This window comes from Equus quagga, chromosome 15, assembly GCF_021613505.1.
Source record: "Equus quagga isolate Etosha38 chromosome 15, UCLA_HA_Equagga_1.0, whole genome shotgun sequence".
NCBI lineage: Eukaryota > Metazoa > Chordata > Mammalia > Perissodactyla > Equidae > Equus > Equus quagga.
In genome coordinates this window covers 34065619-34093436 of record NC_060281.1, presented here as the reverse complement: position 1 = coordinate 34093436, position 27818 = coordinate 34065619, and the positions used below count along the sequence as shown (strand labels likewise).

Below are 27818 nucleotides of genomic sequence, written 5' to 3'. Positions count from 1 at the left end.
GCAAAGAATGCTGACCCATGGGGTCCACTCCATAGCCTGTGGTGTTCTATATTGAGTATTCTTTCACCAGTATTTCACTTGATACCAACACTGTGACTTGAAGGTAGAACAAGTGTTAGCTCCAAAGGATTGAAAAACAGATTCCATAAGGGGTTGTACTTTTTTTGAGGAAGATTAGCCCTGAGCTATCTACTGCCAATCCTCCTCTTTTTGCTGAGGAAGACTGGTCCTAACATCAGTGCCCATCTTCCTCTATTTTACATGGGATGCCTGCCACTGCGTGGCCTGACAAGCCATGCACATGTCCACACCAGGGATCCAAACCGGCGAACCCTGGGCTGCTGAAGGGGAACGTGTGAACTTAACCACTGCGCCAATGGGCCGGCCCCCAAGGGGTTGTATTAATGTACCTTAAACAATAACTGATAATGGGTGGGCTTCATTTTTTTTAACAAAGCGTCCAAACACACCAGGGGTTAAATAAGCTGCTTCTCTTTCCACTGTTTATTATTAATGTACAAAATATACAAAACCAAAAGAAAAAGAAAATACTCATCCTCAAATCCATTGTGGCTCGAACCCAAGACCCTGCACAAAACCCAACCGATCCACTGTTTTCATAGAAAACAACTGATGCTGAGACAGGTGAAGGAGGGGGCTGGGAAAGGGCAAGTCATGTCGAATCCACCCAGGAAGGCACCTGGTGGGGATTCGGAGGTGGCTGACAGGGCAAGGGAGCTGGAGGCCTCACACCGACAAGCTTCCAGGTGGGGCAAGGAGCGTGCTAACTCCCAAAGGCAGTGCATGTAGTGTGACGGTCAGACCCAGCACGCCGGGCTTAAGCTGATGAAAAGCTGGTCTCACTGAAGTTTTACAGTTTCCAGAATGAGCTGCAGGCAGGGGTGGACCAACACCATTGGCCTCACCTATGCCAGCTAAAACTTCCACTTGATGCAGACGTAAATTTGCCATCATTGAACCTAGCAGACCCATGATGCAGCCTTGGGTGGTCAAGGAAGGTTGCAAAGTCTTACTTGAGAAGAGACTCAGAACGTAAAGCCTGTGAGGGGAGGAGTGGGGATGATGTGTTCCAGAACTCAAATCCAGCCTGATTGAGCCCTCTCAGTGCAGTGGGATATATAATACCCCTTTTACCATCTCCCCACCCCAGGAGGAATAATGAACTTGGCTGGGATGATTTCATAAGTGCAGTTGATCCTGTGTCAGTTCTGTGTGCACGTGGAGGACCCACAATAGGAGAGCAGAGGTGTTCTCCAGGATAACCAGCTTTAGGTTCTCAGGCATAAAGGGTAATACTGGAAAGGGGTCTGGGGTTACAGGGCAAATCTCCTCAAAAAGTGAAGCCAAATGGGTCTCCTCTTCAGCAGTCCAGGGTACAGAATGTGTCCAGTCTCTCTCCTCCCCAGACTGGAGGAAAATATGTACATCAATGCGCACCAGTGATCAGAAAACCCCCAGGAACCCAAACAGGTGGGAACTGAGGGGGCCGGCTCCTCATCAGCTGGGGAAAGGGAAAAATGGGCCTCACAGAAGCCATAAGAAGGTGGAAGGAGCAAGGCTGCAGTCCACAGGGGTGTGTGTGGGCGGGGCAGGCAGGTGGCCCTAGGGCAGGGGGGGCCCATTGACACCCGGGTGGTAGAAGGCACAGTTGTTCTCATAGCGGCAGTTGCCCTTCATCATGAAATGTCGGCAAACAGGGCGGTTTGACATGTCTGTGGGAATGATGGTGGAATGGTTAGACAGGAGATGGCTAAGAGGTCAATGCCACCCTCACAGCCCCCCAGCCCCCTCCCAGTCTATGGCATCCTAGAACTTTCAGACAGAGGCAGAGTCTTGGGGATTTGGGGGAAGGGCAAAGGGTAGGAACTGCCATGCATGCTGGGAAAGGGACGATCTCATGTTCTGCCTGGCATACCAGGGTAGTGATGCTCCCCAGAAACTAGTATGGGACACCAAGAGCCACAAGGGGGACAGGGAGCATCCTCACCTCCTCCATGGCTGTGGCCTCCATCGTGCCCTCGGTGGCCCCCTCCTCCATGGCCAGGGCCATCATGGCCACGGTGTTCATGAGGGGGTGGCCCTCGATGGTCGTGGCCTCGGTGACCAGGGACATCATGAGGCCGGTGGCCATGGGGTCCCCCATGTCCAGGACCTTCATGGGGGCGATGTCCACCACTTCCACCCATACTCCCGCCAGGGCCTTCATGGGGGCGATGTCCACCACCAGCACCCATTCCTCCGCCAGGGCCTTCATGGGGGCGATGTCCACTGCCTCCACCCATGCCACTGCCAGGGCCTTCATGAGGACGATGGCCACTGCCACTGCCCATGCCGCCGCCAGGGCCTTCGTGGGGACGATGTCCCCCACCTCCACCCATGCTACTGCCAGGGCCTTCGTGGGGGCGATGTCCACCACCCATGCCTCCACCAGGGCCTTCATGAGGACGATGTCCACCACCTCCAACCATGCCCCCACCAGGGCCCCCTCGTCCATTTGGGGGTCCTCCTCCAGAGCGACCTCCTCTGGCCCCTCGGAATGGAGGAGGAGGAGGAGGTTCATTTCCGCCTCGGCCACCACGGCCTCTATGATATGGTCCAGGACCTGGTCCTGGACCCCCCCGCATAGGGCCACCCCGCATGGGGTCACCTGGGCCATCCCAAAAGGGATCGCCCCCCCGGGGAGGGGGTGGGGGACCGAGGAGACGTGGACCCACTGGCCCACCAGGGCCCCCAGGGCCTCCATGGGGACCTGATAGGGGAAAATAGAAAGAGAAACAATATCAGCTACCTGTTTACCCTCAGGAACCTCCACCTTCCAACCTAAAGTACCTCCCACCTTTTGGTCAATTGTATACTATTACCAGGCAGAAATTAAGCAGATAAGCCCATTCCAACCTCTCACTCACTACTTACCTGGCATAGGTCCCCCAGGTCCAGGGGGGAAGTGCTGCATGCCCTTGGGGCCCCCAGGACCTCCTGGTGGGAAACCATTGGCTATTGGACCAGGGCCTAAGAGTCCATGTGGCACTGTTAATGAAAAAAGGAATAAAACAGTTGGCAAGAAGATTCTAGAAGAGTGCTATGACTTCCCACTTAGATATCCCCAACTGACCCTCTCAGACCAACCTGACAGAGCAATGCTCTCTCTGTCCAGTCTTCCCCTCCCATGTCTTGCCGCCTAGTGGCAACACCCCTGCTCTTCAGGGTCTGTGAACTCTGCTTCCCCTAACTCCACTGCAGGCTTCCTCCCCCAGGCCCCGGGGCTGGCCCTGATGATTACCCAGCATCTGCTTGATCTTGTCCGAATAGTCTGGTTGCTTCAGCAGTTCCTCTGAGGGATGACTATTTGGGCTACCCTGTGAGGCAAGTGAATAGAGAGCAAGGTCAACAGAGAGCAGTAAGGGTAAAGCCAAGAGAGGAGGGAAGCAGGAAGATGAGGACGACTGGAGTAAAGAGAAAGGGAGGTTCCAGAGAAAGTGGCAAAGAGGAAGGAGGGCTCATACCATGATGGAGGTGAGGATCTCCTGGACATTGATGCCTCCTCCTCCAGGACCCTGGGGGCTCTTCCCAGCACCCATGCTTCCCATAAGATTGGCCAGAACAGGAGGCAACTTGGAGCCACCTGCCCCATCAGGTGAGCCTCCAGCGCCCCCAGGCTCCAGGGCCTCCGCATATGGGGTCTCATCCATGGAACACTCCTGAAAGAACAGGAGACAATCAGGACCAACTAAAAGAATGGAGAGAGAGTCTCACACAAAGATTTATTAAAGCCAATCACAACCTCCACTGCCACGGAACACCTACTCACCTCGTCTAGGGGGATGAGTTTCGGGGGTATAGGTTCATAGGGCTCAGGATCAGGCTCATGAGGACTGTCAGGAGTGCCGCAGGCAATGGGAAAAAGAAGAATGATAGTCAAATTGTTTATTTATTTATTTATTTATTTATTTTTTGAGGAAGATTAGCCCTGAGCTAACATCTGCCAATCTTCCTCTTTTTGCTGAGGAAGACTGGCCCTAACATCCATGCCCATCTTCCTCTACTTTATATGTGGGATGCCTGCCACAGCATGGCTTTTTCTGCCAAGTGGTGCCATGTCCATACCCGGGATCCGAACCCTGGGCCGCCGAGAAGTGGAACGTGCGAACTTAACCGCTGTGCCACCAGGCCAGCCCCAATAGTCAAATTATTTATTCAGGCCCTCAACTTTCTTCCTAACCTTGACCCCCTTCTTAGTTACCCCAGGACACGTTTCCCTCAGGAGTCCAAGTGCTCAACAGCCCAGGGCCTGAACCTCACTCTGCTCACCTTTCCTTGTTCAGGAATAGCTCCTGAAGGATTCCTTTCTCCCGCTCAGCCTGGATGTATCGCTCCTGGCTGTTGCTTCCAGGCGTGACAAGAGGTGAAGGCAGAACCAGGGGCCGGGGGCACACCCAGGGCACCTTCTCCTCCATGTTGTCATGGCTCAGACGCCGGGCTGTCTCAAATGCATGTCGGTCTGACAATATCTCTCGCTTAGCTGCCTCGCCAAAGTCCTTGATCTTATTCACATTTACTATTGGGAAGGAGAGAAAAAGCAAGAAGAATGTAAGCACAACCAAGTCTTTTGGAAACTCTCTATACCCACATATTATAAAGGAAACTTGCCCTCTAACCTCGTTCAGTTTCATCCAGTTCAAAATAGAAATATTCTCTCAGTTTGCCCTCCTCAGGCCACGTCACACTTTTCCTCTTCCTGCCTTTCCGGGTCAGCTGGCTGGGATCTCCAGGACTCTCCACTGGCTTTGCATCCAGAGCTCCTGGTTCCAAAGAGGCTGTAAAGCCGGAGAGGTTTCAGACCCAGGCCATTCCTTTCAGGAAACCTCCCAACCTGAACTAGTTTTGAGACTTACCTGTATCCATGAGCTCTGGGACTTCAACAGGGGGAACTGGGGTCCCTGGACGGTCTGTGTCCATGGCCTCAGAAGGAGGTGCTGGTTCTGGGGAAGAAGGTTTGGCTGTGCTTGGTTCTATGCTCGTTTTCCCTTCAAACGGGCTTGGCTATTATGAAAGAAAAAGAAGTTAATGAGCTGACAGGAAAGCCAGGGCAGTCAGTCCAGAGTCCTAGGCAGGATGGCCCACTGCTCCTAAAGGAAGACTCTGTCTCTAACACCGCCCCACGGCCACCAGTCTGCATCTGAGACCACCTCCTCTTGCTTTCCTCCCCAAGCACTCTGAGATGCTGGGCTCTTCCTTCTACTTTACCTTTTATACCCTGTCACTGAAACCTACGGCCCAGGGCCCATACCTTGGCAGCTGTAGGTGACAGCACCTTCTTCTTCTTCTTAATTTTGATCCCAGGAACAGGGGCTGAATTGAGTGCATCCAGAAAGCCCAGGCCCTCCATAGCTACAAAAGGAAAGAGCAGAAAATGGAATCATCAGATCTCCTTCACAACCCTATTCCTACAGAGAGTCTGGGCAGGACACAGGGCAACGGAGACCCTGCCTCAACTTAGGACACAATAAACTCAAGGTGACCAGGTAGCATGTGCAGGAGAATTCATACAAGAAATTCTCGTCGTTATTCTTTCTTTCTTTTAAAGGCAGGCAGCCGTTGCTCTGGATGTGAATTAGAGCTCAAATGACTGACGAAACCAGCCCTGCTGACATGACAGATTATCCTGCCAGCTGGGAGGGCCCTAACCAAGGACTGAACAGCATAAGCCTCCCTAGCTCATCTCTAAAATTACTTCTAAGTAATCCTGTGAATGGGGAGTTCCAGAGGCACAAAAATTAAAGGACATAAGAAATCAGAGGAAAACAATAAAAGAGAAAAAAATAACTTCCCCCGGCCCAGGACATTCATTCCCATGAAGTCTTGCTCCCAAATCAAAGTAGATCCCCCCACTGTAGACTCACGCTGTGGTGGGATGATCTTCACTTTGATCTCTTTGGTGGCATTGGGTGTTGTGTTGAGTGGCTTGTATTTCTTCTCTGCAGGGGGGGCAGCATCTCCTGGAGAAGCTGTGGAGCTGTTAGAAGAGGAACTGTCAACAACATCAACTAGCCCCTTCTTTCTCCCTCGTGTCCACACACCCAGCCCATTGAGAAAGCCAGAACATGGTCTATACCTCTGGCGCTTGAGGGGGATGGGTTTAAGGTTATACTTGTCAGAGACCACCACTGCACTGGCGTTCTTCTTCACAGGCACCAAAGATGGGGTTTCCAGCTCCAGGCCTAGGGGAAAAGACATGGTGGTGGGGTTGAACTCACTCCCCACCCTCTTGACTTTGCCTCCCTGTTCCCACCCTTCAGTCTTCATCTAACCTTATACACCAGCCCAAAGCTTTGCCCACTAGTCTTCCCTCCTCCACAGGTTAACCGTATCATAAATCCAAGCATTCCACCACAAGGCTCTGGGTGTGCATATACCCACAGACCACCCCCCCCCACACACACACCCCACTCAGAGGCCAGCCCACGGCCTTACCGGTGGAACGGAACTTGGCGTGACTGGGTGCCGTGGTCCGAAGAGACTTGGGCTTCTCCTTCTTCTTCTCTGGGGCCTCCTCAGTCCGGGTTTCAGCCTTCACCTCAGTCAAGGGTCGCTCAGGAGGGGTGGTTCGACTCTTTCCTTCTTCCTTACGTTTCTTCTTATCTTTCTCTGTTGTGGAAAAGCAAAGCAGAAAAGGATTTTGTTTAGGTAAAGAGAAAGACCGTCACTACGAGGTGAAGCAGGCTGAGGGCACTGAAGGCCGCGTCCCATAGGAAAGAAAGAAATACATGGAATAAAGTACTAAGGAACTTACCAGCAGGCTGAGTACTGCTCTGGGAGCGGATGACAGCCATCCAGTCACTGACAAGGACTGAGGCCAATTTCCGGAGCTCTGCAGGTGAGAGAAAGAGGAAATATCTCAATAATTTAAAATATTATTCTTCCAGTAATAGAAAACAGAGATGTTTAAAAATATACTGTGAAAATCTGGGTAATGGAAAAAGTAACCCAGAGTTTTAAGAACATCATGAGATAGGCTCAAAGCCCAAACTCTTAAAAATGGAGCTATGAATCACAGAGTTGTCTTCTATTCAGATAATTTTCAACCCTGATGGGATCTCGACACTAGGAGGTGAAAAGAATTAACACTTATTACAGAGGATGTTGTAAAGACTACATTACTCATGTGACTTGAAAATTTTTTTTTTTTTTGAGGAAGATTAGCCCTGAGCTACCATCTGCTGCCAATCCTCCTCTTTTTGCTGAGGAAGACTGGCCCTGAGCTAACATCCATGCCCATCTTCCTCTACTTTATATGTGGGACGCCTATCACAGCACGGCTTGCCAAGCACTGCCATGTCTGCACCTAGGATCTGAATCGGCAAACACTAAGTGCACACGGCGAACGTGTGCACTTAATTGCTGCGCCACCGGGCCAGCCCCAGATTTTTTTTTTTTTTAAGGAAGATTAGCCCTAAGCTAACATATGTTGCCAATCCTCCTCTTTTTTGCTGGGGAAGACTGGCCCTGAGCTAACATCCGTGACCATCTTCCTCCATTTTATGTGGGACACCTGCCACAGCATGGCTTGACAAGCAGTGTGTAGGTCCACACCTGGGCTCTCAACTGGTGAACTCCAGGCCACTGAAGCAGAAGGTGCGAACTTAACTGCTGCGCCACCAGGCCGGCCCCAACCTGAAGATTTTTAATCTCCCCTCATGGACACAGAAGCATAGAGATTAAAGCCACAAGTCTATACAGAGCCAGAATGAGGCCAGTGCCTCTGCTCTTCCCCTAACCACTTGTTGAAAGAAGAGAAGCTAAACTCAGGAGAAAGGCAGGCAGGGTTCTAGTATCTGAAGGGCTGATAGATTTAAAAAGAAACAGTATTAGCCTGTGTTGTCCTGAAGGCAAACTTAATGCAAAGTTTCAAGGAGGCAGATTTAGACTCATCTTAAAAAATTTTTTTCCAGGGAACCTTTTTTCCTAGAATGCTGTTAGTAATAATGGCTTTAAGAAAAAAAATTAAATGAGGCAAGGGTGAAAAAAAAAAGCTTAAAAACAGACCAATTTAGGGCTGTGGAAGCAGAGTTTATCTAGATAAAAAGGATGCTCAGACAATTTAAAGATAAAGAACAGAATCTGTTTCTAAATAAATGAAAAAAAAGCTTTGTAGCTCTTTCCTTTTGTACTTGGCAAATACCATCTCTTATCTATGGCCCCTCTCTTCTTGCCAACACCTCCACTTATGAACTCATTCAATAATGAGATTGTCATAGAACTTTAAAACATAACCCTTCAAATGAGTCACACAACCAGCAATTTCTGTACCTAAGGCAACATGAACTCCAGTGCAGGAACATCCTAAAGCCTTCTTGGAGCACCTGATGCTAATTAGTCCAGTAAGACTTACTACAGTTGATAAGCAATTTACACATTTCAGGATCTAAAAGTACAGAATAAGGGGCTGGCCCCGTGGCCGAGTGGTTAAGTTCGCGCGCTCCGCTGCAGGCGGCCCAGTGTTTCGTCGGTTCGAATCCTGGGCGTGGACATGGCACTGCTCGTCAGACCACGCTGAGGCAGCGTCCCACATGCCACAACTAGAGGAACCCACAACGAAGAATACACAACTATGTACCGGGGGGCTTTGGGGAGAAAAAGGAAAAAAATAAAATCTTTAAAAAAAAATAAAATAAAATAAAAGTACAGAATAATAACTAAATCCTTTTTCATAGAAGGCATCACAATGAAGCCAGGTGGAAAACAGGAACAATGTACCCAAGATGAAGAAACAGAAGATGGGCAATGATTTAATGGGATTTCCCGTGTTCTATGTTACACTACAAATTATTACAGACACTCTAAGATGTCACAAAATTAGGTACTAAAAGGACCTGAAACCTGAGAATTAATACAACTAAAAGAATAGAAAGCTAAGGAATGTTTTTCACTTGAATAATACCATGAGTTAAAATAAAATTGGGATCCTTTATCTTGGAAAAGTGTTCCCAGAATTTTCCCCTATACTAAAGGAACTTTAGACAAACTTACCCAAGCCTAGATGCTCCCTCCACATCAAACAGCCAAAGCCTCTTTCCAAAAAGGACCTAGCACCCCACTCCCTTTAGACACAGAACAAGTCTGTATTTTGATCGGGGGTCATCTTGGCTGGAATATTGCTCACTTGGGGATACTAGTACCTTGTGCTCCTGGGTTTATGCCTTGGGTAGGGATTAAGGAAATTTTTAAATTTCATTTTATTTAAATTTTTAAATAAGAAATTAAAATTTTCATTTCCTTAATCTCTAAAGAAAAGGCTGTGACCTTCTGGAGCCAAGCTTTGTCTTCTGGCCCTTACCAGGAGCTCCAAAACCCTTTGTCTTAGGAAAAGTAAAAATCTGTTGCTATCAAAGCAATGATATACTCCACGAGTCAGGATGATGCCATGTCTTATAGGAAGGTGTTTATTGGTAGAACCAGTACATCTATTGTTATGAAAACAGACACAGAAGGGACCAGAATATGCTCTATTTAGGAAAAGAGAAGGAAATGATGATGAGACACTCTAGGATGACATTATTTCCCAAAAGAATTCTAAGTGTATGCCTTTTAGGCCAAGAGATCTTAAGAATCAGTTTCTAATTAAAGTATGGTACCTTATCTTACATTCAGTGGTATAGAAATGGACAAATCTCAAGAGGAACTGAAAACAGGAAAGATGGGACAGGTTAGAGGAATTAAATTTTCAAAAGAAAGAGAAAAGTAAGGTGAGGTAGAAAGAGGAAGGTAGGAGTAGAGGCACAACACAAGGATGGGGAAAGAAAGGAAGGTAATTAAGTGGAAGTAATGGACGAAGGCCCAGGACGAGAGGAGGACAGGCCCCTACCTTCATCTTCACTTGACTTGCTCAGTTGCTTCACCAGTTTGGCTGTGTTGTTCTGTGAGAGATGGGGAGCAGCAGAAAGGTAAATGCCAGGAGGAAAATAAGCCCACTCAGAACTAACCACCCCACAAACTCACTCACAATCTCTTAAGGGTCCCTTAACAGCAACTAACACTGATACCTTACTTTACCTTTTACAAAACCTTTGTAGACATATTCTTACTTAATCCTTACAACAACCCAGATAAGTAGGTACAATTACTCCCATTTCATAGATGAAAAAATTGAGGCTCAGACAAATGAAGTGCCCCAAGCCCCAAATATCAAAAAGATAAATTCAAATCAAGTCTTCTAATTCCAAATTCCTATTTTTTCTACCATTCTACCTCAGAGACACAAGACTGCAGGCAATGAGAGTTGGTGTGAGTTTTGCATCTATCGGCTATACCAGAAAGGAAGAACTGGGATTGTAAAGACTGAAGGTACCTGTTTGAGATGGTCCACAGTGAGCGGTAGGTGCTGCAGGGTCAGTAGAATTTGCTGCAAGAGGGGAATGTTGTTGGTTGTCTTTGAATATGTCAGCCAATTGTTAAGAAGCTTGTAACCACCAACGTCAATAAACCTGCAGGCAGGTAGGAGAGAGTCTGTAATGCCCTTCTTGGGTTTTTGGAAATACAATATCCCACATTCCTAGTCCCTCATCAGCAACCCAGGAACCCCATGCCTCACCTCCCCCACCTTCTAACTACGTCCTCCCATTCCAGCCACCCAGATCCCCACTTACTTGACCAATATTTCTGGTGAACGGGTCTGCAGGAGAATGTTCAAGTAAGTGCATCGACTCACCATCTTTCGTGCTTCCTTCATGAGACTGTAAGAGATGAGTTAAGGTCAGCAATGGAGCAGCCAGAGAGCACCTCTTCTTTTAGCAGGAGAGTCTCTAATCTGTGGGAGTGCCTCGAGATCTCTGATGATTTGGGACTTTGCTCTAGGGTGAGAGGGTCACACAGGCCTCTTTGAGGATGGGATGTGATGGATCCAGAGTGAAATGGAAACCCAGGGGAGGATGGAGACATTGAAGTCTCTGATCTGGGGAGGTGAGCATCACTATTTCCCTGACACGCAGGGCACATTTACTTCTGCTCCCGGGTGAAGAGTCCTAGCCCTTAACAACCATTCTTTCTAGTCTGTTCAGGACTGGCTTACTCATTTGCTTTCCCCTGGGAAACCTGAGGATCCCTGAAGGAAAATGACGTTTTGGGAATGTGAAACGTGACCGAAAACAGAACCAAGAATTCTGTTACCTGGCTCCCCTGCTTCCTTCCTGCCTTCCAAAAGTGTGACTCCCTGAGGACTGTGAATTTCCAAATATCCAGATTCTATTACAGTCAGGGACCAAGGGATCATCTTTTCTTATTACTTATTCTAAAATGATTGGGTTTGAATTCTATTCTACTGAGTCTCCCTTTCCTCTCCAGAAAGTCATTCCTGCCTGCCTTAGAAAATTAGTTACATATTACAGCACACAATACCCTCCACTCACAATGAATCCAAAGAACAGTACAAACTCACCTGAAGATCTTGGCAATCCCATCCACACTCTTGACTTCCCCATCTCGGTTAAGGAAGCTATCCAGGCCCTTGAGAAGCTCTTTGGGGTCTATGGGACCCGAACCCATGATAGAGGTTTCTAAGATGAGAGGACAAAACAAACCACAGAATAAATGGGAGGCAAGGACAATCCCAGTAGGCCCTCTAATAAATTCTATCTCTGCATTTGACAAAATATAGTGACTGACTACAGAATCTACATTCAACTATACTCATCATTTTCTAGATAAGAAAAAAACAACACAGACCACTGTCGCTGAGAAAACAGCCCTGGTAAGTTAAGCATGGTGTTAATACATGACGGAACAGGAAGACAATTAGATTGGAGGACTGGGGCAACACACCTTTCTCTCCCAGTTACATCCTTCCTAGGACAGCTGAACTTCACTAGATTGTATTAGGGCTAAGATTCACGTCCCCATAACAAAATGTGCAACTCTCTGAGGCATTTTTGCTTATCATTAGGTCCTGTCTCTCCTCAGTTGCTAATAAATCTGGCTTGAAAAAAAAAACCAAAACTGTAGCTTCTTAAAAACAGGGCCAATCTGGAGTGCCTGGGCTAAATGTCTTCTAAGAGTCAATTCCTTTGCCTCTTAGCCCATTAAGAGTCATAATCACCACAAGTGGCTGGATATGTTCTGCTTGCACCAGTAAACAATCAGCTCAAGTGGTAGGTGATGGAGAAGAAAACAAAACTTGAAAACAGAACCTTTCCCCCAGGGGAGTTGTGGGTTAACTCCCAGAAACAAAGACAAATGGATACAGAGGGAACCACACAGGTCCACCTAAGCCTTGAACAGAATGTCACTCGTTAACCAAACACTGCAGAAGTTTTTACTGTTTCAAAATTTAGAGCAAGTCTGGTTTGTGGTTTCAAAACCAAAGATGTGAATCTCACCCCCTACTCCCCCACAAAAATCACACCATCTAAGACCAGGCCCCCCAAGAAAGGCCTGAAATTAGAAACCATGGAGCCAAAAATAATGGAACAGATATAGCTAGAAGCTTGAAAAAGCCAGTAAATGTTAAGTACTTTAGACCAGCTTAGAAAAGAGTTAATTAAACGCTAGACTGCTGTTATGGGACAGAGAAGAGTGAAGCAATTTCAAGGCCAGAATCAAGTTCCAGAGAGGTCATTCAGAATCAATATGGTTCTGAGATTTTTATCCAGCCTTAACTCTAAACACCGGCTTCTGAGATCCAAAAAAGAAAGGCACCTTGTAATATCTGCATTTGGAAAATGCAGCTAACGGGGTAGGAAGGAGGAAGGAGAAATCCCCTGCATCCTGCTTCTAGAAGAGATAACCCACATCCCAGCAGAAGGGTGGGCAAATCAGGGTTTTCCAAAGATGACTACACTTTGTGCAGAAAAGAGAACAGGTTTCTTATAATGTAAATTAGCTCTATTTGTTCTCAGACAAACCAAAAAAGAAAAATAAGCATAATAATCTCAACTTTTCAGCCCTCTCCCCCAATAAGGTCAATAAATTTCTAAATTTATAGGCCCTAAGAACCTAGACAAGAAGAGGCAGAAGCAGGGAGGAGGCTGGTTCTTGGGATCATAACCTGCGGGCTGAACAGAGAGAGAGATGAGGTAAAAAATGCTGCGAGGTGAGCAAAGCTGGGTTAGCCGTGCTGTCACTGCTGCCCTGGAACCGCCACAAGTACAGGTAGAACCTGAGGTAAAAGGAAAAAACATTCAAGGAGAACACCAGGTGAGATTAGAAGTCCACAGGCCAAATCCACTGAAGTGTAGTGATCCTTACAGAGACAGACACAAGGGAGAAAGGAATTTTTCCCATGTAGTAAGACACTATAAAGTGATAGACACTATAAAGCGATATATAGACACAATAAAGGGATATATAAAACAGATTTCCTGTCTGTTAGAGACTGGAAAAGCAATGAAGGAATCCAAAGTAATACATATCATCAAAATATATACAATTTGACAAAAAAGCCTTAAATTATCACTTCAAACCAGTCCCCCCTAAACACAGCTGACCCCACTGATCCAAACCCAGAATTGAATATACATCACCTCAGAGAACTCCCTTTTGCACACCCAACTGCCAGCTAAGCCAACAGGTCTGCTATCCCTTCTTCCTCCAGAAACTCAAACTGTCACCTAAGTTCAAATGTCCTTTCACTTGAGAGACTAGGAGTCAAGAGACAGAATAACCATCCTTAGAGAAAAAGAGACCAATGAGCACAAAGCTAAATTCTGTCCAGTGCCTTTTGCTGGGAATGGGACCCAGGGACAACTTTTTAATACCCATTCATAACAAGCAAGAATAATAGTCAAGGGAAGCTAGGAAACAAAGAAGAAATGTTAAATATTCACTTTCCACTATTATTTTTCCTATTATTTATATCTTGGAAACATAACTAAATTTTGTCTCACAAGCACCAATCATGTGAGAAAACATAAGCAGGATTTATCCTGATGGCTTCCCTCCAGGCAGATTAGTTTCATAGTGATTTAAAATTAAGGACCCCAAGTATCTTACAACCTAATTTCCTGACTTTGAAGTCAGTGCATTTTGAAAGAAGTTCCAAGGCACTCAAGCGGAAAGGAATGAAGAGCCTAAATTCCTGGCCCATGCCTACAGTAGGAAAGGCAAACGAGCTGACCAGGGAAGGAGGGGCAGTGACCAAGTGTCCTAACATTACCTACTCATATTTGGAGCCTGGAAGGAAAGTCTGAGGAAGCTTTCTGGAACCAAAAATAATCCAGGGCATGATACGTTTTAATTTCCTTGAAGGCAGAACATACAGAGGGAGGGGGGAGAAAGCAACCCCTGGCCTTATCTCCACCTTGTCCTAGGCTGTGCTTTCCTTACGGAGGATGTTGCAGGCAGAGACATGAGCTACTGACAAAAGGCACTGGGGAATTTCCATTTTTACCAGAAATAAAAATTAAAAGTCCAGAAGTGACACTGACTCCTGCCTCCAAAATGCATATTACTTGAGGTTTATTTAATTAAATAGGGTGAAAACTATCTAGCTCAGCTAGTTATTCTATAGCCATCACCAATGACACAGAACTGAACTGGCTCAGGGCAGAAACTGTATGCAAGCCACAGCCCTTTTAAAAACAATCACAACACTCTTCTAACAAAGGAGGAAAGAGTCTGAGTTTACCTTAACTTAGAGGCTTAAACACTTCTGGAAATGAAAATGCTTTGTACCTAACCCCTTATATTCTCCTTCCTTTCACTGGTGTTTGAGGCATTTCCTAGGCATTTTGAGGCAAGAGTGGACTAAATTCTCTCTCAGGTGATTTACAAGGTTGTACCCCTCTTCTAGGTAGTAAGCCCCTATTCCTCAAAGTCATTTTGAAAACCTGGTACAGGATCTCCCCAAAAACGCTTATTTGTCTTTCAATAAGGATGTAAACTCACACCCACCCCCCAATAGAAGAGGGTCCTAGAATAGAACTCTGGCCACAAACTACAAGGATCAGGTTCTCCGAGTTTCTCTGGATGGACTGGATTTGGTTTCCCTAGAAGACCTTGTTTGCCATCTCCCATGTTAAGGAAGATCTTTATTAATCCCCTGCTCACTAGAGATCAGGAACCCCAGTGGGTAGAATGTTCAGCTCCCAAGGAAGGTATGCTGCAGAGGCACATGGCAAACTGCTTAAAAGATAAAAAAAAAACTTGTGGTCAATAGACATGTGGAAGAGTCCCTCCCATCCAATCCAGAAGTTTAAGTAATAATTTGAGAATCTGTACCCAGTAGAAAATTAGCCCTGAAGTCTCACCCAAGTCACCACAGGACAGTTGTACAAAATGGCTTTCCAATTCTGCCTAGAACCTCCACGCTTTAATGTAGGACTTTAAAAAATGAGAAGTATATGGAGAGTCTGATAAAGATCTGACTTTGAAAAAGTTGGAGGAAGAAAGATAAGAAAGGGACAGGACCCCATACCCCCCTCAGATAGGGCATGGCTTTCGAACATGCACCCCTTGCTACAGCACTGCACGAGTTGAAAAATGAAGAGGACATTATTTTCCCATTAATGTTTTTAAGGAATTTCTTTTAGAAGGGAAGGAAAAAGAAATTCAAAAAAGGTGGCTCTTTGGAAAAAGAAATAAAGGTTGTGAAATGTAATACCAGAAAGGGTTTGCTTACCAGAAACCGTAGCTTGATTCCCCCTGCCTTGAGTTTACAACTGCAGCCTCCTTTCCTAAAGATTCACTTCTCATCCTAGTACCAATGTACAGGAGCTAAGCAACTGGAGAACGTGATACAGCACTGAACACAAAGAGTTTATCCCCAAACCCAGAGGAGGGAATAAGGGCGATTTAGAAGAAAGTCCTAAAGAACCCACCCTCCCCCAGATTCTCATTATACAAAGCGACCAAATGCAGGAGGCCCAAGGACTGCTTCCTGAGCAGAAATGGCACATTCCAGTGTCATTAGGCCCCATTTGTCTATTCGTTATTCTTTCACAAGCTCGTGTCTTTCCCCAGTATCCCCAACACACATATATACATACACACACGCTCACACACTCTCCTAAAAAGCTCCCAGTCTTCTAGTTGGTTGGACGGGCTTTCCACCCCTGGCAACTGAAGCAGGGAAAACTTCCAAGCAGTTGCGATGAGTGAAAGGTGAAAATAAAAGCAACAGGCTCTCATTATTAAATGTAAAAACCAGAGCCGCCCAAGGAGACGGACAGCATGAAGACCTAATTCCTATAAGCTTTTTTCCTGTTAAGATAAAGGCTATAAAAGATAACATTGTAAAGAAAATAAGGAAAATGTCTTTTCCTGTCTCGCAGCAGCGTGCACAGGGACTCCAGAAGGCATCTGCTCAGGGGTGGAGTTTCAAGAGGGTGGAGAGAGGAGGAAGAAAGCTGATTACATCACCTTTCAAGGCTGCTCCTCCCCCTTGACCAAGTTTCTAGGGCGGCCCTAAGCTCTGGATGGCAAAGGGGGAGAAAAACAACAAAGAAGCAGGGACGCCATTTTGTAATGGAGAAGAGGAAAACTTAACAAAGCTGTCCGGGCTCTGCCGGGAGCTAGTTACATTAAAAAACACCCTTTTTTAGTAAAAACAAAAACAAAAAAAGCCCCCCATCCCGAATAGTCTTTGACCTATTTTGAGTCAATAAGAGCGTTGTGAAAATAAAAGCAATTAAAATATTAAAAGAACAATTTTCTGCGGGGAAGAATTGAATTTGCAATCGAGGTTCAACCCGCTCCGATCGACCACCCCCATCCTCCCTAGAAAGGGAAAGGGGGAGGACTTGGACCCCTCTCAACAAATAGGGCTGAGGTGGGAGGACAGGAGAAAAATGGGTCAACACACAACCTGCGACGCCGCTTGGAAGACAAAAGGACAAGGAAAGTCGCCATATTGAAGCAGGGAAGAAAAAAATTCCTTTTAACGACACAAATCTTTTAGAAAGCTAGCATTCAATTGCACTAAATGGCTTTTAAAATTATACTCCTGCATTCCACATTTCCCAACCTTTCCACCCTCTATTTATTTAACTGTATCCCCCCACCATAAAGTATCAAGTTAAAATGTTAATCACCTTTTGCTTTTAAATAACCTATGCAATCTGCAACAATTACAAAACATTTCTACCTCCCCAAGTATTATCTTGTATGTACTGGCTCTAAGATTATATTTTGCCCTGATTTAAGTGTCTTGCAATCTTTATTCCTAGATTGCCACCTATTTTAACCACACAAATATATACCCCAAGCAAATTACATTAAAACTGAGAGGATTTAACAATCATTTTAAGTCATAGCCAGCTATTATTTCTCTCTGCCCATCTCCTTACCCTGCAATCTTTATGTACAGATTGCTTATTAATCTGGCAAATTGAAAGGCGCCCTGCTTGTCTCACACACAAAGAAGTGGGACTTCTGGGCCACAAGATCCACCATCTTTTGTATGTGAGCTCATTAACCCTTTTGAAGACTGCTAACGAGAGGAAGGTAACCATTCCTCTTTATAAAAAGCAAACACTATGGCTTTGGCAGTCTGGAAATTGGCTGGATTACCAAGGGTTAACCATCAAAATCCTCATTTGCTGGCCCTCCCTCCACGCTCTCCTTGCCTGCAGCAGGGCAGGAAGAGGTAGGTGGTAGGGGAAAGAGAACAAGACTGTTTAGACCCAAAGGCCCTTTTTTAATGGAGATTAAGTGACCGGCTTGGTCCTTCTCCAGTTCTCTATTTTGTTCTATGGTCTCACTTCTTCCTCTCATTATTTTTGGTTTCACAACGGGAAACGTTGATTTCTTGTTGCAAGGCTGGTTTTTGAAAATTCGACACTTACTATCCAATTTTTTTGCGACGTCAGCACCTCGGGCTCAGGGGGGAGGGGGTTAAAATTTTGGAGAAAAAAAATAAAACAACCAACCAGGACCCAAAACTCAATTACTTGGGGGCCTCATTGGATCAAAAAGTCTCTTAAAAAAAATAAAGGCCAACTCAGTATTCATTTCCCCCCCCACCCAACTCCATTTAGGGAGGGGGGTCGTAGAAAAAAAGTTCTGAGTGGATTCAAAAAAGTAAACGCTGGATGAGTGAATTTGGGCGGGTTTGGGAAGGGAGGGTGGTTGATTATTTTTGAAGTTATGTGGTGACAGTCCTTCGGCCACAGATTTCAAGTCCCAAGCAGCGTGGGCTGGTGGGGCGGACAAGATAGGTGGGAAGGGGCAGAAGACACAAGTGGTTGGGCTGGTGGCTGCTGTTTTCCCTTTCCCCCCTCTCAGGATCCTTTCAAGGGCTTAGATGTTGCTGCGGCTTGTTTCTTTTTTCCTCGTGGCCGGCCTGTCTTTCTCCGAGAAAATTCAAACCTGGGATAAAAGGAACACAAGGGAGAAAGATGTAATCAGTACGGGCTGCTTTTAAACACCCAAAAGGTCCATCTTGGTTATCCCCGAACACCTCCATGTCCCATCCCGAACACAGCCGCTTTATATAAGCCATGGCTCTCAACGGAACCCGTGCCTACCCCGTTTCCCACTGCAACGCACTCCGCAAAATTTTACCCCCTAACCGCCAAATCACCGAAACTTACCTCTAAACGAACCCCAGAATGGCGGCTGCCCGCTCGGGCGGAGTCTTTTATACCCGGACGCCGCCCAACGCGCCTAAACGTGCTAGTGAAACGCCCTTGTCGCGCGACATTGTGCGTGAGGCGTGAATTCATTGGTCAACCAAAAAGACAACTCTCTAGCTTATTGGCTCTCCTTCCTTCGCCTTCGCTCAGCCCCTTCCCCCACGGCACCTTCTTCCGCCTCCTTCCTGGCCCCCACCGCGTGCGCGTGACCAGAGAGCCTAGCCCCTCCCTTTCCTCTCCTTCCACCACTTCCGCCCTCGAGACAGTTCTCACCCTGGGTTGGTAGAACCAGGCCGGCGCATGCGCACTGACAGGATCTCGGTCCAAATCGCCTTCGAAATTGTTTAAAAGGCAAAGTCTAAGAATGAGATTTAAGAGTCATAGTGACTGGCTCAGCAAAAACGCAGTTTTGAGGCCGAATTCGATTGTGACGCAGTTGAAATTAGCTTCTCCCCACGGCCCCCCTTTCACGCTTCCGTCCTGACGCAAGTACGCGGCCGCCTCCCGCACTGCGGGCTTGTCCTTGGCCCTACCCTAGTCAGTTTCCTGGAGCATGCGCAGTCTCCCTTTCGGCCATTCCTGCTTTGGGCGTACGTCAAGATGGCGGCCTCCGTATTGAATACGCTGCTGAGGCGCCTTCCTAGCCTTTCGCCCTTCAGAGGTGCCTACGGAGTTCAGGTAACTCCTTGGAGCACACTTTGTACAACCCCAACTTACCTATACCTTCTCTAGGTCGTCACTCCACTGCTGGGAATCCAGGAGCGGAGACCTTGCCCAGTGCTTGTGCCTCGGCTGTGTAGGCAACACATTGCTTCCACCGCCTTCCCCCTTTCCATCGCTCTCCTGGATACTGCGCGTATTTTCTAATCCCGAGCCAAGGGCAAAGAGCCAGGCTTAGATGTCATCCTCTTCCCAAGTTACCATCTCGGCTAAATAACTAGGTGAAGAAATGGACCCCTTGGCCATGCACAACCAGCTCTTGACCATGCAGTTGGTGTCTAAACCTGTGATGCTCTGGCGTGTCCTTGGGTTGCGGGACACGAACTTCTACCAGCCCTGCTATCTCCGAATAAAACAAGGATACATTCTCACGATCTGGGGACCAGTTTATTAGCTCTCTATCTCACTAAATCAGTTTCTTATCAGAGCATACATGAGAGCCTTAACGCAGTCCTTTGGACTGAGATTTTCCTCCAGTCTCATGTACTCACCACCCTGGAGGTTCTTGGTAGAGCCAGGACAGGTTCTTGGTCGGGCAGGGTGAGATAGGAAGGCTTACCCAGCTGCCACTCCCAAAAGTGGGATTGAAGAGTAGGTGACAGGGGTCACCATGGAGTTAATAATAGGCTTGGTAGCTTTAAAGCTGGCGTTAGGACTCAGGTTTGTTCTGCCATGTGGAATGTTGTTGACCTTCCATTTTTTATAAGGCTGGGCAACTCAATGATTCGGCTTTGAATTGAGCTGAACACTCACCTGTCCTCTGTATCCCCTCCCTGCCACCCATCTTACTTCCAAGAAGCTAGACATCCTCCCTTTTCCTTTATTCTGTCTTTTCCTCCGTTAGACTCAGTTCATCCCCACAACATGAATACCTTATATGTGTCAGGTTTTTCAGTTGTCTTTTCAAATAAAATTGTCTCCCAGGCACCTATCCTAGTTATCCCTTAACATTAGCTTCTCTTTCAAGATCCATTTGGAGATAGGGAGAGTGGTTGTTGATGGTGTTAATTTAACACTAACAAAAATGCTACCTTCCATATGTATTCCTGCTATGTTCCATTAACACAATGGGCGTGCATTCCCCTTCTCCTCAAGGTGTAGGCAGCAAAACAATCAAGTGCCTTCCTTGAACTCATTCTGCTATTTCTTGTCCTCTTTTTGTAGGTTCCCTGCCAGACTCTTTGCACTGAAGCCCCCCCTGAGGAAGAGTCTTTGCCTCCAGTTCCTATTTCCCCTTATCAGAATGAACCCTGGAAATACCTGGACTCAGAAGGTACCTTTAAATGGGGAAGGGGAGAGTCACGTGGGGACTGAAATAAATGGACAAAGACACCTTCTCCACCCCTACCCAGGAATTCCTTGTGTGGTCTTTCATTTCAGAATACCAGAATCGCTATGGGTCTCGCCCAGTCTGGGCTGACTACCGTCGCAACCACAAAGGTGGGATACCGCCACAGCGGACTCGAAAGACATGTATTGTAAGTTTCGGAGGGTGGCCATGGGTGGGATGAGGTGTAGAGGTGGAGACTACAGTGACAGTGGCGGCAGCACTTTTTCTGACAGGCCTTTGAATACCTTCACCTGCTAGTTTCTTCTCTCTACAGCGTGGAAATAAAGTTGCTGGGAATCCCTGCCCCATCTGCCGGGATCACAAGCTGCATGTCGACTTTAGGGTAAGGAGAATATTTTCTCCAGCATGAAGATTTGGAGCCTCTTTTCAATGATAAGGAGATCACCAGAGGTGCCCTACTCTTTTTCATATCCTAGTGCCCCTACAATCCATTTTGTACTGACTTTCTAGCAATATAAAAAATCCTTCCTAAGGCTGGCCCAGTGGTGTAGTGGTTAAGCTGGGAGCACTCTGCTTGGGTGGCCTGGGGTTTGCCGGTTTGGATCCTGGGTATGGACCTATACCACTCATCAATCAATCAATGAATGTAGTGGCAACCCACATACAAAGTAGAGAAAGATTGCCACAGATGTTAGCTCAGGGCCAATCTTCCTCACAAAAAAAAAAAAAAATATATATATATATATATATATATATCTTTTCCTCCATCTTTTTGCCCTCTACGGTGAGTTATACTAAAAAGCTTCATCCCTTAACTATGAAATTTACAGTGTAAGTTGGCAGGCAGGAAAAATGCCTATTTCTAATGGGAAATCAATGCCCAAAGCTCATTTATAGCCATCACAATTATTAGCAAGTAGATTGGGCTAGTTTTTTCCTGAGGTTTTCTTATTTTATCATGTTGATGTTTGGTGTGTCCTGAGACTTGGGGCTGGAGGGCAGATACATGAAGCAAGGTATAGAGTCTAGTTATTTTTTCAAAAAGGCTTCATCATGAGAAGGACAGGAATTGCTCCTTAAAGACTTCAGAAACCTTATAAAAATGAAAATGGGAAAATGCTCTTCTGAGCATGCAGTGAAGGGGTTAGCGCAGAAGTTGAACGGATAGTCATCAGGAAAGTTGGAGGGCATTCATCTGTCAGTCAGAGGGTGGGGATGTCCGACTGCCCTCAGGCTTCTTCTGACACAGGTTGTAGAGAAGTCTAATAGATAACTTCTCGATTTCAACTGTGTACGACTGGATATAAAAAGAGATTATAACCAGTTGAGTATATCGTTTATAATCAATTACATAACCAAGGGAGAGAGAAAGATTACAACTTGAATAGTTCAGATGAATCTGCCTGCCATTCCACTCTACGAGTGTACCTGCTTTTTCCTTGGGTCTCACCTCCTGTGATTAACTTGCTGGCTGAGAGTCATTCTACATAATTAAAACCGTAAAATTGACCTTAATAAATACATATATTACGTACAGCATGCTATTATATACATTAATCATTTATACATTCATATTACAACATATACTACATTTCCTGGGTGATATCAGGAATTGCCAACTGACAGTCCCCAGTTTTTTGCATGAAGGGCTGATTTTAGAACCTAACCCCTGAAGAAGAGAATTCTATGTGAGTCTCAATGACAGAATGTAAGGTGTACATGTCAAAGGGTTGAGAGGCCGGGAAAGGGGGGAAGTTTGCTGGAGGTTTCAAGAATGTGTTCAGTCAAGTGATGGCGCTAAAACTGGGACGTGAAGGAGGGTAGCATCTGGAAAGACATAGAGGGATTCTGGTTGTCATGTGGGTGTGTAGGGATTGTGCACCTTCAGTCTCTCAAGGTCTTACTGCTCTCCCCTCCCTCTCTCATGTTTCTCTACCACTTTCCCCCACAGAACGTGAAGCTCTTGGAACAGTTTGTCTGCGCCCACACGGGCATCATCTTCCATGCTCCATACACAGGTTAGCCCGTCATCCCTGACACCAGCAGAATAGCTTTTCCTTGGAGCACTTCTCATTTAGTCAGTCAGACAGCAGGTATTTGGTGGCTCCTACTATGGCATGAAGAGTGTGATTGAACTTTGTGGAAGTCTTGGCTTAATGGGGATACTTATATGCTAATATGTGAACCAAAGATACAGGCAGGTACGAATGTAAGCAAACGATCTAATTGTAGCTCTTAAAAGATAAATGGTGGTCATTATTTTCTTTCCATAGCATTACTTCACTTTTACAAAAGGCTCTCAAAAATTGACTGTCACACGTCAGTGCATTTATACCACTGACAATTCAATTAGATTTCCCAAATTTGGAATTGTTATCTTAACAATTCAAGATTATATCTATTCCTTAACTACAACCACAGGCCAGATCTAGCTTGCTGCCATGTCCATTTGTTTTCATATTGTCTACAACTGCCTCCAGGCTACAATGGCAGAGTCAAGTAGCTGAGACAGAGACTATAGGACCTGCAGAGCCTAAAATATATGGCCGTACACAGAAAAATTTTGCCAGCCTCTGCTCTAAAGCAAGATCAATTTGCAAAGGATAATCTGAATCCACCATTTGGAGGGTGGCAGCATGTTCAGTGGAGTTCGGTTTGTCAGAGAGTTTTATGGTCAGGCTGTAAAAGCCTGAAGGGACTATTTTGCTACTCTCTCAGATCACTTTCCCCGGATCTGAAATCCTTTCTTCTTTTATTGAATCTTTTTCTGTGGGTTATCTGACTCAACCCTTTAATTAACCACACCTGCCCTTTGAATTATGCTCCACTTCCTGTCTTGGAGTCTTTACTATTAAATGGCTTCTCTATAGTGGCTAGACACTCCCAAGTCTTCATCCCAGCTCTGAGAGAGAGAGAGAGAGGATTCTTCCCATTAGGCAGGTTCCCATTAGGCAGGTGGGGAGGCTGAGGCCCATGGAGGGCTCAGGAGAATGGGGTCATTAGGTAGAGCCAGGTGTTCCAAATCCAGCTCTCTGTCACCATATAGAAACACTTGTGTTCTTTATTTACCGTGTCTCATAGAAGGAGCACTGAGTTACCTTTTTTCTCCCTACAGGGGTGTGTATGAAGCAGCACAAGAAGTTGACCGAAGCCATCCAGAAAGCCAGGGATCATGGTAAGCATGAGAAGGGGCACAGGGCAGTTTTGATAGATGTGGAGAAGGTGGCTTAGGGCTAGAGGGTGGATGTAAATGTTCTTACCTATCTGAGAAGATAACACCCAACATATTCTTCCCAAGATACTCTTCTTTCATCACTTCACTGTCTCTTGTTCCCTCTCCTGACTCTCTTACGTTGTCATTGCCTTGTCCCCTTGTTCCTCCTTTTTCCTTCTCTTTTTTTAATACTAAAGTTTCCTCTCCCAGGGCATTGGCGTATTTTTTTTAAAAGATTGGCACCTGCACTAACATCTGTTGCCAATCTTTTTTTTTTCTTCTTCTCCTCCTCCCCAAAGGTCCCCCAGTACATAGTTGTATATTCTAGTTGTAGGTGCTTCTGGTTGTGCTTTGTGGGACACTGCCTCAGCATGGCTTGATGAGCAGTGCTAGGTGTGCGCCCAGGATCCGAACTGGCAAAACCCTGGGCCGCTGAAGCAGAGCACACAAACTTAACCACTCGGCCACGGGGCTGGCCCCTCCTTCTCCCTCCCCCCTTCCCCCTCCCAAGCTGAGAAAGAGTCTTGAGCTAACATCTGTTGCCAGTCTTCCTCTTTTTGCTTGAGGAAGATTTTCCCTGAGCTAACATCCATGCCAATCTTCCTCTATTTGTATGTGGGTCACCATCACAGCATGGCCACTGACAAGCGTTGTAGGTCTGCACCCAGGAACCGAACCCAGGCTGCTGAAGCAGAGCACTCTAAACTTAACCACTAGGCCATGGGGCTGGCCCCTCTTTCCTTTCTTCTCCCGCTTGTTTTATAACTATTGGTCCCAGCGCCATAGGTAGATCACAGAATGATATTTGTATAAATTTCTGGCCCTGGGCTCCAAGACACCTTTGCACAAATTCGAAAAAGGTGCCCCTCCATTAGGGCAGATGCAGCTTCATAGCCTTGGTGCAGGCAAGAGCCCAGGCAGTATGTCAGCCCACACTTGCTCCCTTGGCCAGTTGCCTTTCTATAGTGTACAACATGCATAAATGTACACAGTGGCTCTGACTGGTCCCTCCTTCCCTTTATAAGTCATTTTCCTTACTGCCTTAATCTTAACTACTCCTCCTTGCTTTCTCTTTTTTAATCCCCTAGGTCTCCTCAATTACCACGTTCCCCTGGTTGAACCGCGGGACCTTGACTTCAGTACCTCTCATGGAGCTGTGAGTGCTACTCCACCAGCCCCCACCCTGGTTTCAGGTGACCCCTGGTACCCGTGGTACAGCTGGAAACAGCCACCAGAGAGAGAGCTGTCCCGCCTTCGCCGGCTCTATCAGGGCCGTCTCCGAGAAGAGAGTGGCCCCCCACCTGAATCAATGCCCGAGGTTCCCCTCACAACCCCAGCTGAAGGCTCCTCCACTGAGCAGGCAGGCCCCCAGAGGGCTCTATAGGAGCTGTAGACTGGGCAGGGATTAGGAGATTGTGCCTAGGAATTACGTGATGAGATTTCACCCTGAAAAGTTGTGTCTATTTTGTGGCCAATGGCAGGCCCAGGGCCAGAGAAAGAAAATGATTGTTAAAGGGGATAACTACATCCGAGGCTGAGGGAGGGCGATACAGATGTGCATGGGAACCCCCAACTCCTATGTATTGTAAATAGATGGGCTAAATATTCTGTCGGTGTTTCAGACTTCTCCCATCTCGGCTTTTCCACAATAAAACTGTGTCTCCTGCCTCTGGGTTGACTTTCAGATGAATTCCATTGTTTGGGGGGAATGGGTGCTGTTGTGGGGAAAGGAATAGTCAGGCTTGAGACAGCCTGGCCAGTGACTCTTGGGACAAGAAGCCACCTGGGATGGGCAGTTGTGCCATTCTGTCATGATTACACTTGTGGCCCCCTGTGCCCGACGCAGTGTTCCCACCATACCCAGCTGTTCAGTGAGGGGCTAAAGGGCTGGAATGAGACAACTAGGCCTAGGAAAAATGCGTTGCTGTGGCATCTACTGCCATGGGAGGCGGGGGTAGGGAGAATGGCGTTGCTAAGGGACAGCTGGTCTAGCAAGAAGAACAGGGTCTCCGGAGTCGGCCGACAGGGCACTGGCGGGTGGCAGGAGCAGGCGGCCCCGTAGGGGCGGGTCCCGGGCCCCTCCGCACGCGCCGGGAAATAAAGGCTCCGCAGGGCGGGGCGGCGAGGGAGGGGCGGAAGTGACGTCGCGTGGGGCGGGCCCGGCCGCGCACAATGGGCCATGGAGTTCCCGTTCGATGTGGACGCGCTGCTCCCGGAGCGGATCACGGTGCTGGACCAGCACCTGCGGCCCCCGGCCCGCCGACCCGGAACCACAACGCCGGCCCGGTGACATCTCAAACCCGCCCCATGGCCCTTCTCTCCCCGTTCCTCTCGAAACCTGGTCCAGGCACCACGCCCCCTTCTTAGTGACGGCCGCTCCTTTTGACGTCCTGGCTCGCCCTTTTGGTGACCTTTGACCCTAGACTTAGTGGGTTGATCGGCGCTTGGATATGTGACCTTTCACCACTTGGCCCAATATGTGGTCCCAACCAAAGGATGTGGTTGACCCGGGCTTACCTTAAGGGAGGAGGGAGTGTACCACATTGAAAGGATATGTGGCAAAACTTTGGGTTCCAGAGGGGTGGAGCGGAAGACTCCAAGGTAAAGTCAGAGAGTCTTCAGTGCTAAACCTGGGTTGGGGTTGTAGCCCAGGTTCCCAGCGAGTGATTGCTCAGGACCCTCTAATTCAGTGCAAATCTGACTCTTTATCTCCTTTCTTTCTATAGTGTTGATTTGCAGCAGCAAATTATGACCATTGTAGATGAATTGGGCAAGGCTTCTGCCAAGGTATTGGGGAGTCCTAAGAGGGAGTAAAGGGAGGCCTCTCTGGGGACAGTAGACAAGGAAGGCCTGAGTTCTTTGGAAGAGACTTAAGAAAGTCTCTCTTCACATTCCCGCAGGCCCAGCATCTTCCTGCTCCCATCACCAGTGCATCGAGGATGCAGAGTAACCGCCATGTTATGTATGTGCTCAAAGACACTTCAGCTCGACCGTGAGTGCCAAATGTTCTTTTTAAGTCTCGTACTTAATTCCTTCCTTCCCCAGTCCCTCTCCCATTTTTTTGACTCTGCTTCTTCTGCTACTAGCTTGTTTATTATTTTCCCCATCCTGCAGGGCTGGAAAAGGAGCCATTATTGGCTTCCTCAAAGTTGGATATAAGAAACTCTTTGTATTGGTGAGTGTTATTGGAAGCTGAGAGTTCATATGCCTTGACTCCTGAGAACAAAATTGCTGGAGGTTGGGAGGTGGGTCCTTAAAGATATTTGTTGTTCTTTATCCCAGGATGATCGTGAGGCTCACAATGAAGTAGAACCACTTTGCATCCTGGACTTTTACATCCATGAGTCCGTTCAACGCCATGGCCATGGGCGAGAACTCTTCCAGTATATGTTGCAGGTATCACTTATCTCTTCACTTATGTCCAAAATGGAGATCAAAGGCACCTTTGCCCTGAGCCCTTCCAGAAGCCCTGCCTCCCACCCCCCATATTCCCATATGCTTCCATTCCCTTCCCAGCTCCTGGGTTTCTTTGGTATGCTCTCCCCACCCCTGCCCCTGCCTGAATCTCCTGTTCCCTGCAGAAGGAGCGAGTTGAACCACACCAACTGGCCATTGACCGACCCTCACAGAAGCTGCTGAAGTTCCTGAATAAACACTACAACTTGGAGACCACAGTCCCACAGGTTAGAGGTTTCAGAGGGTAGATCCCCACTGAGCATTCCCATTGAATTTATTTATTATTTGGGGGCAAAAAAGTGGCACCTTTCAAGCGCTCCTTATTCTCCATTATACAGGATTCATTTTATACAACTAAGCTCTTTCTTTCTTTCTTTCTTTCTTTTTTTGTGGTACTATTTCTCATCCTGCAACTCTCATCTGTTTTGATTCTTCATCATGGGCCGTTCTGTACACGTAATAATATGTTCTTGCCCCACACATAACCAGCTCATTGTCACCTCCTTGTTTTCACACAGGCCATTGCTTAGTCAGTTAACATTTATTAAGGGCCCAG

At 46.9% G+C, this 27818-nt stretch overlaps 3 protein-coding genes across 10 annotated transcripts in view; 2 read left to right on the top strand and 1 right to left on the bottom strand.

The window, feature by feature from the left end:
- Positions 1–476: 476 nt before the first annotated feature.
- PPP1R10 (protein phosphatase 1 regulatory subunit 10) lies at positions 477–19867 on the bottom strand. Of its 7 annotated transcripts, none has more exons than XM_046639942.1 (21): positions 19793–19867; positions 18855–18939; positions 15629–18315; positions 11453–11570; positions 10665–10751; positions 10367–10502; positions 9884–9935; positions 6812–6889; positions 6493–6666; positions 6134–6239; positions 5922–6034; positions 5309–5409; positions 4914–5061; positions 4677–4835; positions 4330–4576; positions 3830–3893; positions 3525–3719; positions 3302–3377; positions 2935–3048; positions 2009–2770; positions 477–1733 (listed from the first exon to the last, which is right to left on the bottom strand). In XM_046639942.1, exons 4-21 carry the CDS (start codon positions 11557–11559, stop codon positions 1624–1626), a joined length of 2829 nt encoding a protein of 942 aa, XP_046495898.1. In that variant the 5' UTR covers positions 11560–11570; positions 15629–18315; positions 18855–18939; positions 19793–19867; the 3' UTR covers positions 477–1623. The 7 variants fall into 7 exon arrangements, with proteins under 7 accessions (XP_046495898.1, XP_046495892.1, XP_046495897.1 ...); XM_046639936.1 differs by having other exon boundaries at positions 17793–18315; XM_046639941.1 differs by lacking the exon at positions 18855–18939 and having other exon boundaries at positions 17793–18315; positions 19793–19811.
- MRPS18B (mitochondrial ribosomal protein S18B) lies at positions 19109–25479 on the top strand. Its single transcript, XM_046639946.1, has 7 exons — positions 19109–19259; positions 20466–20574; positions 20682–20779; positions 20906–20974; positions 22544–22610; positions 23708–23767; positions 24895–25479. Exons 1-7 carry the CDS (start codon positions 19182–19184, stop codon positions 25188–25190), a joined length of 777 nt encoding a protein of 258 aa, XP_046495902.1. The 5' UTR covers positions 19109–19181; the 3' UTR covers positions 25191–25479.
- Positions 25480–25602: 123 nt separating this feature from the next.
- Positions 25603–27818, top strand: part of ATAT1 (alpha tubulin acetyltransferase 1) — a 13474-nt gene continuing 11258 nt past the window's right edge. For both annotated transcript variants that reach the window (XM_046639944.1, XM_046639943.1), the window contains exons 1-6: positions 25603–26092; positions 26533–26593; positions 26707–26798; positions 26921–26981; positions 27089–27202; positions 27388–27489. In XM_046639944.1, the coding sequence (XP_046495900.1) occupies positions 25986–26092; positions 26533–26593; positions 26707–26798; positions 26921–26981; positions 27089–27202; positions 27388–27489 (537 nt within the window). In that variant the 5' untranslated portion in view covers positions 25603–25985. The remainder of the gene's footprint in view (positions 26093–26532; positions 26594–26706; positions 26799–26920; positions 26982–27088; positions 27203–27387; positions 27490–27818) is intronic.

Coding starts and splice junctions, on each gene's coding strand:
- PPP1R10 (XM_046639942.1), bottom strand. CDS start 11,559: ATGGGTTCGGGTCCCATAGACCCCAAAGAGCTTCTCAAGGGCCTGGAT. Junction 9,936..10,366: donor CTGTGGACCATCTCAAACAG/GTACCTTCAGTC, acceptor CATCTCTCACAG/AACAACACAGCCAAACTGGT. Junction 6,035..6,133: donor ATCCCCCTCAAGCGCCAGAG/GTATAGACCATG, acceptor CTCTTCTAACAG/CTCCACAGCTTCTCCAGGAG.
- MRPS18B (XM_046639946.1), top strand. CDS start 19,182: ATGGCGGCCTCCGTATTGAATACGCTGCTGAGGCGCCTTCCTAGCCTT. Junction 20,575..20,681: donor GAAATACCTGGACTCAGAAG/GTACCTTTAAAT, acceptor CTTTCATTTCAG/AATACCAGAATCGCTATGGG. Junction 20,780..20,905: donor GGACTCGAAAGACATGTATT/GTAAGTTTCGGA, acceptor TTCTCTCTACAG/CGTGGAAATAAAGTTGCTGG.